General features: G+C 59.8%; 3 protein-coding genes and 4 non-coding genes across 7 annotated transcripts in view; 2 read left to right on the top strand and 5 right to left on the bottom strand.

Moving 5' to 3' along the window:
- MTSS2 (MTSS I-BAR domain containing 2) overlaps positions 1-346 on the top strand; it is a 12154-nt gene extending 11808 nt beyond the window's left edge. Inside the window, exon 16 of the mRNA XM_031058396.1 lies at positions 285-346. Coding sequence (XP_030914256.1) covers positions 285-346 — 62 coding nt within the window. The remainder of the gene's footprint in view (positions 1-284) is intronic.
- Positions 347-670: 324 nt separating this feature from the next.
- Positions 671-3022, top strand: LOC106631864 (C-factor-like). Its single transcript, XM_014307738.2, has 6 exons — positions 671-826; positions 1329-1380; positions 1613-1800; positions 1886-2044; positions 2158-2268; positions 2909-3022. Exons 1-6 carry the CDS (start codon positions 689-691, stop codon positions 3020-3022), a joined length of 762 nt encoding a protein of 253 aa, XP_014163213.1. The 5' UTR covers positions 671-688.
- A 1215-nt stretch (positions 3023-4237) lies between these two features.
- Positions 4238-8949, bottom strand: IL34 (interleukin 34). The gene is made up of 6 exons (XM_005422743.2): positions 8610-8949; positions 8414-8517; positions 8055-8132; positions 7794-7967; positions 4812-4950; positions 4238-4711 (listed from the first exon to the last, which is right to left on the bottom strand). Exons 1-6 carry the CDS (start codon positions 8650-8652, stop codon positions 4692-4694), a joined length of 558 nt encoding a protein of 185 aa, XP_005422800.2. The 5' UTR covers positions 8653-8949; the 3' UTR covers positions 4238-4691.
- TRNAG-GCC lies at positions 5023-5093 on the bottom strand. Its single transcript has one exon. It is a non-coding gene; the product is annotated as a tRNA-Gly (tRNA).
- Positions 5788-5858, bottom strand: TRNAG-GCC. The gene has a single exon. It is a non-coding gene; the product is annotated as a tRNA-Gly (tRNA).
- TRNAG-GCC lies at positions 6839-6909 on the bottom strand. Its single transcript has one exon. It is a non-coding gene; the product is annotated as a tRNA-Gly (tRNA).
- On the bottom strand, positions 7520-7590 carry TRNAG-GCC. Its single transcript has one exon. It is a non-coding gene; the product is annotated as a tRNA-Gly (tRNA).
- Positions 8950-9645: the final 696 nt, after the last annotated feature.

Raw genomic sequence — 9645 nt, 5'->3', positions numbered from 1 at the left:
GTCTCTTATTTTGTACAGAAAACAAAAATTCTTTGGAAAAGAAAAAAAAACTGACCTGTCTTTCGACTGAAGTAACTTTTCTGGTGCTGTTGTTAACTTGGTCCTTATTCTTTTCTTTTTTTTTTAATTTATTTTTCCCCCTCGTGCTCCCGCCTCTGCCGCCGCTTCCCCTGTCCCTGTCCCTCTGCCACGTTTCTTTTTCTCTCTTTCATTCCGTCTTTTCTTTTAATTTTTTTTTTCTGGTGGTAATTCCCCTCTTTCCCCCCCTCCCCCGTTTTCCACAGTCACTGCTACAAGTAACGAATGCACTGTGAAGATTCCAGTATTAATAAAGGTTGTACTGTAATTAATAGCCTTGCCTGTGCTCCTATGGATTTTCTCTGGGGTCACCCCAATCATGGGGAACAGGTGAGAAGGTACCATCACCCCTTTGGGGTTCCCATGGGTTGAGGGGGGTGGGTGTTTTGGGGGGGGAGGAGTGCAACACCCCCATGGTCAAGGCGATGGGTGACCCTGGCATGCAGAAGAACATCCTGCTGCCCCATGCCCTCCAGAAGAGGGGGTGCAGGCGGTGCCCCCCGGCTCCACCCATCCCAGCAGCACCCGCAGCGGTGCCGCCTCCCGGGTTATCGAGGCCGATTGCCAAATCCCGCTGGGGCAGCGCAGCCGGCTGTGCAGAGCGGCGGGGATGGAGGGGCTCAGCGTGGGCAGTGTCCTGCTGACCGGCTGCGATGCGGGGCTGGGCCTGGGGCTGCTGAAGGGCTTGCTGGAGCAGCCCAGCCCACCCCGGCACATCTTCGCTGCTTGCCTGGACCCCCAGGGCAAGGTAGGGAAGGCACCGGCGCGGGGGCGGGGGGACAGGAGGGAAATCAGCTCTGGGATGGGTGCCTGGGGATGCCACAGTCCCACCTGAAATTGGGATGCTGAGTGTCAGCATCCTGAACGGTGAATGGTGTGGAAAAAGACGTGTAAATATCTATAAACCAAAAATACACATATATGTATTAAATACTAAAAATACCTATGTGTGTATTAAATATGTAAGTATTTATTTTGAGTCTCCTGGTGCAGGTGTGTGCATGATGGGGGGTGCAGGGGGGTTGCTGGCAGCCCCCGTGCCCGGGGCATCGCTGCGGGAGCTTTGAAGCTGCCGCGCTCAGCCGGGCACGGAGGAGGAGCAGCGACCCGCCCCAAATCGCTGCCCCTGGATCTTGTTGTAGCCTGTCAGCTGTGACATGAGGGGTCACCCTCTTCCCATCCCGGCACGGTGCAGCCCCCCCCTTCCATGAGCTTCCCCGTGTGACCCCTCCCCCGTTTCCTCCACCTAGGCTGTTAACGAGGTGGCTTTGGGCTTTCCCAACGTCAGGATCTTGCCTCTAGGTAAGTGCTGGGGCGGGAAAGGGATAAAGCTTCTCAGGATTTAATTGCAACCGTGGGTGGCTCCAGGAAATGCCACCAAGCAGGTGGGTCCCCCGGTTTGGCTTAGCTGAACCAGGTCACCGATGGGACCAGGAGGATGCTCCGTTTAGGAGTTGCCTCCCGCCACGTCCTACAGCATCTTGCCAGGATCATGGCCACCAGCCTGTCCCCAAACCTTCTTGTCCCCTTGCAGATGTGACAGACCCCAACAGCATCAAGGCAGCAGTGAGGAAGGTGCAGGCAGAGGTGGGCAGTGCTGGCCTCAACCTCCTGATCAACAACAGCGGCACCACGCGCCGCAGCACCTTGGCCACCGAGACAGCTGAGAACATGAGCCTTGTCTACACCACCAACACCATCGGGCCCCTGCAGACCAGCCAGGTGAGGAGGACACTGCAACCCCTGCCCCAAACACGGGGAACAGGGAGGAGGAGGATGGTGATGCCTGAGGTCCCATCCCCTGCAGGCCTTCCTGCCCCTGCTGAAGGAGGCAGCTGAGGCCGAAGGGCAGCGGGAGATGAGCTGCAGCAGAGCTGCCATCGTCAACATCTCCAGCATCCTGGGCTCCATCGAGGTCGCAGAGGCCTGGCAGGAGAGGCAGGACATCTGCTACCGCTGCAGCAAGGTACTGCCCCTGGGGCATGGGGAGGAATTTGGGGTCATCTCCTCAGGGGTTCCCCCCGCACTGGCCCTGGCATTGCCAGACCATGATGGTGAGGGGGGGATTTGTCCTCCCAGGCTGCTCTGAACATGCTCACCAAGTGCCTGGCCCTGGAGTACGGGAGCAGCGGGATCCTCTGCGTGTCTGTGGATCCTGGACATGTGACACCTCCCTTGGAACAGGGCATGGTGAGTGATGGGAGGTGCATGGAGTCCCAGCTCAGCAAGGTCCCACGGGTATCCTGGGGATTCCTGGGGGCATCCTTTCACAGGAGCATCGCTTCCCAAGGCCACCGCTTCCCAAGGCCATCCCTTCCCATGAACATCCCTTCTCAGGGTCATCCTTTCACAAAGAAATCCCTTCCCAGAAACACTCCTTCCCACAGACATCCCTTCCCATGGATATCCCTTCCCTGGGCACCCACATCTGTGCAGTGCCTTGGTCCTACAGTGGCTGTGCCACCACAGCAAAAGGACAGTTCCAAGGGCTCCCCCCAACCATCCAATTTCTTCCCTATTTTTTCATTCCTTTCCCATCCTGATGGTGTGTCAGCAGAGGGCACCCTGGTCCTGCTGTCCCTTACCCTGCTCTGGCTGACAAACGAGTCACTTTTTAATGAGGCGTGAAGAAATTAACCTCCATCCTTACAGCACTGAAATGAGGGACAATAAATTTGTGCAAAGCCACATCCCTTGGCTGCTGGAGCATCTCCAACTGCTCCCAAACCAATGCAGCCAGAGCTGGCATTCCACCATGCCAGGGGTGGGAATTGGGGGTGTTGGGGTGGAGAATCTTGGCTCACATGTCCCTTGCCCCTGGGTGTGCCAGGGCCCGGTGACGCTGGAGGAGAGCGTGCAGGGCGTCCTGAAGCTGCTGGCCCAGCTCTCAGCCACCAACAACGGCACCTTCTGGGACTGGAGAGGGCAGAGGCTGCCCTGGTGAGAGCAGCATCTGCCCACCAAGCTTAAATAATTAATTAAAGTGAATTAATTGCCATTTCCAGGCTCACTCTGATTCGGGCAGGGAGGGGCGCAGGAGGGGCCAGGAGAAGCCCCTGGCTATCCTCACTCCAGGGCCACAGGCCATACTGCTTATGGGGACATCCCAGAGAGCCCCCAAACTCAGCCCCTGTCCTGCTGAGCCTGCCCACCCCAAAACCAGCTGGCCCTTCCATGCCCACCCCAAAGATGCTGCCAGGCGTTCTTCTTGCTGGTTCAAGGCCAGCAAAGGTTCTTCCTGTTCCAGCAGCTGGGGGTTTCACAGCAGGACATCTCCCAAGTCTCAGCACATGCCTAAAGACATTTTTTGAGACCTGGGCAGGGCGTCCTGGGCTGACCTTCCCTGAATCCATCCCTCATGGTACACCAGGAGGTACTGTCAACAGGCTCCCATTCTCAATCCTGTGAGTGCTTTCCTGTAGAGGCTCTCAGCTGTCATTTTGTCCATCTTTTCTCAAAAGAGGGATCAGAAGAAAACGCACAATATCTCAAGTGGGCTGGACACAGAGCCCATTGCTGTGGGGATGCTCTGGGAAGCTTGGCAGGGGTCATTCTGCAGGCACAGCTTCAGGTTCCCCGCGGTGGAGGAGGATGAAGGATCATTCCCACGTTTGACACGAGGGAGTGGGAGCTTGGGGCTCAGCCCCAGGTGGCTCCCGGGACCACACAGGGACTCAGCTAAAGCCAGCAGGGATGGGACAGAGGGTCCCTCTAGTTAAAGCTCTTATCAAGCAGTGGATCTACTGGTGGTTTTATATGAGCTCTGTGGGCTTTATATGAGCTCTGTGTGGGCTTCATATAAACAGGAATCATCACTAGGCATGAAGGGAGGAGGAAAAGGAGGAGGAGGAGGAGAAGGAAGACGTTCCTCCACTCATGCTGCAGTGCCCATTGACTCATGAGCTGAAGCCATGAATACACCAATTAAGGTCTCTAATAGCTGATGAAGGTAATTAACTAAGCTGTGAAAGGGGGAGGCAGCCAGGCAGCCCCAGGGCCTCCAGTGTGCCACCACCAAGCACAACAAACAAATCCAGATGTTTCCTTGCTGGGGAAGCAGCCAGGCTGACTGGCAGGGGTCCCTTTGTCAGAGCGAGTCCCCCACAGCAGTGAGGGAGGTGCTGAAACCCCAAAAGAGGAGGCAGTGGAGGCAGTGGGGTTCTCTTTGCTGGTCCTTTATTTCGGGTAAGGCTGGAGGCTCCCAGGACCCAGTCAGAAGCTGAGCTGCAATGCTACAGAATTAACTGGTGTTTAATCAAAGCTGAGGAAAAGATACAAATGGAGAGAAACAGGGTGATGCCCTCACCTGCCCTGTGGGCAGGGAGGGCTTGTGTCCCCCCAACAGCTGCCTGCCACAGGGGGCTGTGTCTGAGCCCACACCCATGCGAAGGGTGGCAGACATTTCGGATGGACGAGATCCCACAGCCATAAACAGTCCCACAGCTCTGGAAACGGTTGTGTTTGGTCCTGGAAGGAGTGGCATTTGTCCCACCTTTGCAGCTTCCTTGGGAACCCACCATGGGGCTCTGGGAGGAGCAGAGCAGAGGCAGCATCCAAGGCTCCAGGGCAAGGAGGTGTCCAGTGAGGGGTGGAGTGAGGGGTCTTCCACAGTGTTAGGTGGATTCCCACCGACCTGAACAGAGGGAACAGGTTCCATGGTGTGGGACAGGGCGCCCCTGTGTGGCACCTGCGTTCCCCAAGGTCGAGCCCTCCCACCCTGACCCCCAACTCACAGGGCACCCCGTAGAGCATCCTCATGACCTTGAGGCAGTTGTCCAGCAGTGCCTTGGGGCGCACAGCCTTGCTCCGGCTCTCAGCGCCCGCGCTGTGGATCAGCTTCACCAGGTCGGCCACCACAGTTTCCACGTCTGTCTGCAGTGACAGATCACCAGGATGTCACCAAGGTCCCCCAGGGGACAGCAGGGTGCAAAAGTATATAGCTGTTGCATTGGCCGGGAATCGAACCCGGGCCTCCCGCGTGGCAGGCGAGAATTCTACCACTGAACCACCAATGCCAGATGTGCGCAACTCCCCAGCTCTCCCCCACACTCCCAAACCCGGCGGGCCGGATGGGAGCACCAGGGACAGGCCCTGCCACCCCTGAACACCCTCACTCATCACCCCAGCACAGCTCTCAGAGCGCAGCTCCAGACCATGGCAGCGCCTCCTCCCGCTGCCTCCCAGCACCTGCAGCAAGGAGCCCATCACAACATCTACACCTTCTCAGCAGCCCTCACTCTTAACCCTCCCATGAACACAACACTGCAAAGCTCCCTTTCTCCACGGAGAGGCTGCACAGCCTGCCCCGTGCCACAGAACAACCCAGCCACACTTCGGCTTCGCATTGGTGCCCCAGCCGTGACAGGCCACCCACATCCAGCACACAAACACAGCCCCCTCTTGGGTGTGGCAGCACCCCCCAGACCCGAGCAGGCCTGCTTGCCCTGGGCCTCATTGTCACCGAGCCAAAGACCCTTGTCACTGCCACCAAAGCAGAAACCCTCACTGTCACTGAGCCATGCACCCCCTGTGCCACCAAGTCCCTGGGGATCACCAAAGCGCCCTGGCTTTCTTCCACCGACAATGACACTCCTGACATCTGCACAGGGGGAAAGAAGGATGTGCCAGAGAGGTGTGTAACTCCTCCAGGTATCCAGGGGAACCCCCCTGGTCCCCCCAGAGACACAGGGTGCCAAAAAATGCAACTGTTGCATTGGCCGGGAATCGAACCCGGGCCTCCCGCGTGGCAGGCGAGAATTCTACCACTGAACCACCAATGCCAGATGTGCAGTAGGTCTGAACCCTCCCCACACGACCCCAAAATCCCAAATCCAGCAGAGTGGATGCGAGGAGGGCAGGCACTGCCGGCTGGGAGCACACCACACACACAGACACACACGGGGGGCTCCCCAGCACTCAGCTCTGATACCGACCGAGGCCCCAGCCCAGGGCAGCGCCTCTTCTGCTGCCCCACCAGTAAGGAGGGATTGTCAGCAGCCCCCACTGTTAACCCTCTCATGACACAACCCAGCAAAGCTCGCTCTCTCCACGGAGGGGCTGCACAGCATGCCCGTGGCACACAACAACCCAGCCACACTTTGGCTTCGCATTGGTGACCCAGCTGTGGCAGGCCACCCACATCCAGCTCCCAAACACCTCTGCCTTGGGGTGCAGCAGCACCTCCCAGCCACAAGCAACCCATAGCTGCATGGAGCCCAAGTCAGGTGGAGGGGCTGGGGGCTGCAGAGTTGAAAGTCAGGACACTGGGCTGCACTGATGAGGAACCAAACCCTGGCTTTTGAGGGGGAGCACAATAATTGTCCCACTGAACCACATATGCCAGATGTGGAGCTGCCCACAGCCGCCATTTGCCTCCATGGCCTGGGCACCCTTGACACGAACCAGCCCCTCCAGCTGCCCCTGAGCCCGGGACCTTCACTGCCATTGCCACAGCACCCCTTGCTGTCATTGAGCCAGTGTCCCTCCCTGCCACCCAGCCGAGCTGGTCATTCACCAAACCATCCCCTCTTACTGCTCCCCGGTGCCACCGAGCCAAGGACGCTCACTGCAGGCAGAGCTGCTGCTGCCACCTGGGGCCTGAGCACCCACACAAACTGCAGAGTCGACCCCGAGGGAAGATGCAGAGGGAGCAACCTCAACAGAGATGCCCAAGGGAGCACCCACGGGAGGATCTCTGCACTCTACCATGGGCACCCTGGCAGCCGCCCAAGGATAGCAGGGTGCAAAAGGATACAGCTGTTGCATTGGCCGGGAATCGAACCCGGGCCTCCCGCGTGGCAGGCGAGAATTCTACCACTGAACCACCAATGCCAGATGTGCGCAACTCCCCAGCCCTCCTCCACACTCCCAAACCCGGCGGGCCGGATGGGAGCACCAGGGACAGGCCCTGCCACCCCTGAACACCCTCACTCATCACCCCAGCACAGCTCTCAGAGCGCAGCTCCAGACCAGGGCAGCGCCTCCTCCCGCTGCCTCCCAGCACCTGCAGCAAGGAGCCCATCACAACATCTACACCTTCTCAGCAGCCCTCACTCTTAACCCTCCCATGAACGCAACACTGCAAAGCTCCCTTTCTCCACGGAGAGGCTGCACAACCTGCCCCGTGCCACAGAACAACCCAGCCACACTTCGGCTTCGCATTGGTGACCCAGCCGTGACAGGCCACCCACATCCAGCACACAAACACAACTGTCTCGGGGTGCAGCAGCTCCATCGAGGCAGCAGAAGTTTAGGCAGAGAGACAGAACCGTCACCGGGAAAACAGGGACGAACTCCTGGGCACCTTCTGCCTGATCCCCCGAAACCTGCGGCCCTGGAGGTGCCACTCCCTGACGGGGAGCGGCGTATGTGACAGTCCCGTTCTCCCCTGCCCAGGTCAGCAGGAGGGATGGGTTGAAGGCAAGAAAAAGGATATAGCTGTTGCATTGGCCGGGAATCGAACCCGGGCCTCCCGCGTGGCAGGCGAGAATTCTACCACTGAACCACCAATGCCAGATGTGCAGTGTGGTTGAGGCACTGCCCCACGGCCCAGCACCCCAGCCCCAATTTCTGTCCTTGCACTCTGTTCCTGTCAGCCCTCATAGATCCCACACGCAGGGAAAACCTCCATGCCCGTGTTGTCCCTTCCTGGGGGGCTCGTGCGTGTCCTCCCAACACAGGAGCACGAGACGTGGGGTGCCAGGGGGAATCCTCACCTGCCTGTACTTGCTGTACTCCTTGCCCAGGGCATCAAAGAGCTGGCAGAGCTCCTGGGTGTACTTCCAGGATGGGTGCTTCTCTGGCAGCACCTCACGGATCCGCAGCACGGCCTGGGAGCTGACATGGAACCAGAGGTACCGCAGAGCTGCCTCTGACACCGTCCCGTTGCGCTGGAGGGCAAGAGGGTGAGAGCCGTGCAGCCCCCGTGGGTCCCTGGAGCGCTCCCATCATGGGACTCTCCCCTGCCACCCTCTTACCAGGCGGGTGATGTTGGATGGCCTCAGCACCTCTTCGTATTGGACCTGGACTGTGTAGTCGATGGGAAAGTAATGTTTCTGGAAAGGCAAGGAAGAGCATGGGGGCTGGCAAGGGGCAAAGTAAGGGCACACCCTTGCCAGCCTTATGACACCAGGGAGCTGGTGCAAAAGCCCTTTGATGTGGTCAGCCCCCAGCAGAAGTAGTCCTGGGCACAATTTGGCATAAATCGTCCCTGGTAAAAAACACAGCACCCAGCCACTGTAGAGCATTGGGTGCTGCCCCCCACCCATGAACCCCCTGGAGCAAATTGGGGCCCTGCAATGCCAGGTGTCCCCCCACCTCCCAAAGCTGGGGTTACCATGTACTGCAGGCGCATCTCATACTGCAGCTTGTCCTGGAGCAGGCGGGTGAGCTCACATTCGCTCGGCGCTGCAGCCTCCCGCCCCAGCACAGCCAGGACACCTGGGCAGCCAAAGCCAGTGGCATCAGCCCCCTCAGGGACACCCACTGAGGGCACTTCTGAGGCCACCCCCCCGTCCCCCAGCTGTACTCACATAGGACGGCAGCGTAGCCCTGCTGCATGTTGATGGTGGCCATCAGTGGAGCCCCAGGCTGTGCCTACATGGCTGGGGCTCACCGGGAGCCTCCAGGGCAGTGGCGTGGATGGTGTGGGGACAAGGGACAGGTGTAGGCTCCGGGCACTGGCTGCTCTCCGGTAGCCGCGGGCAGTTGTTCCCTGCCATGGATGGGGGGTTAGTCCCCCTTCCTGGCAGTCCCCGCTGGCTTCTCCTCTCCAGCTGGTGGCAGGGAGGCAGCAGGTCCGGGGCCGTCACAGGGTGTTGGCAGGGATGTGTTTGCAAGGGTGCAGGAGCACCCCCAGACTGCAAGAGGGAATCTGGGGGAAGAGAGCCCCGGCTGCAGCCCCAGGGCAGGCAGGGGCCCAGGCTGCAGCCCCCAGGCAGGACATCCGCTCCGAGCCCCGGGGGCCACGGGGAAGGGACAGCCCCGCGTGAGCCTCGGGTGGCCGTGGAGCCGTGTATGTCTCCGTCCCGCTTGGGGCAGGGCTACCAGGGCTTCCCTGATGACACCCTCAGGGGATTTCCAGGGAAGGAGGGGGAACAATCCAGCCCCGTTATCCCAGAGGTGACTGTCCGGCCTCAGCCGAGGAACGCTGGGGGACCGGGCTGGTGAAATGGCCAAGCCACCGCATGCTGGGACCCCGCACAGGGGTGTCATGTCCCTACAGCCCTGCGAAGGGGGCTCTGCCATGCCCCCGCGCTGTGGAAGGAGACCATAGCATGTCCTCGTGCCACATGTCCCACAGCGTGTCCCCTTGCGAAGGAGGGTGTGTTGTGTCCATGTGCTGTCCATCCCAGCACAGAAGTGGCCCCATCCGCGTCCCCACGCCACGTCCCGGGGCCAGGGGGCCACGCTGTGTCCCCACGCGATGCCATGTCCCGAGGGAAAGCAGCCGTGCCCTGTACCGTGCCGTGCCCCCGCGCGAAGGCGCCGTGCGGTGTCCCAGCGCAGAGTGCCACCCACAATCCCCAGTGCCGTGTCCCTGCCGCGCGTCCCCAGGCAGACGCGGCC

Source organism: Geospiza fortis, unplaced genomic scaffold, assembly GCF_000277835.1.
Source record: "Geospiza fortis unplaced genomic scaffold, GeoFor_1.0 scaffold97, whole genome shotgun sequence".
Taxonomy (NCBI): domain Eukaryota; kingdom Metazoa; phylum Chordata; class Aves; order Passeriformes; family Thraupidae; genus Geospiza; species Geospiza fortis.
This window is presented reverse-complemented; position numbering and strand designations above follow the sequence as displayed.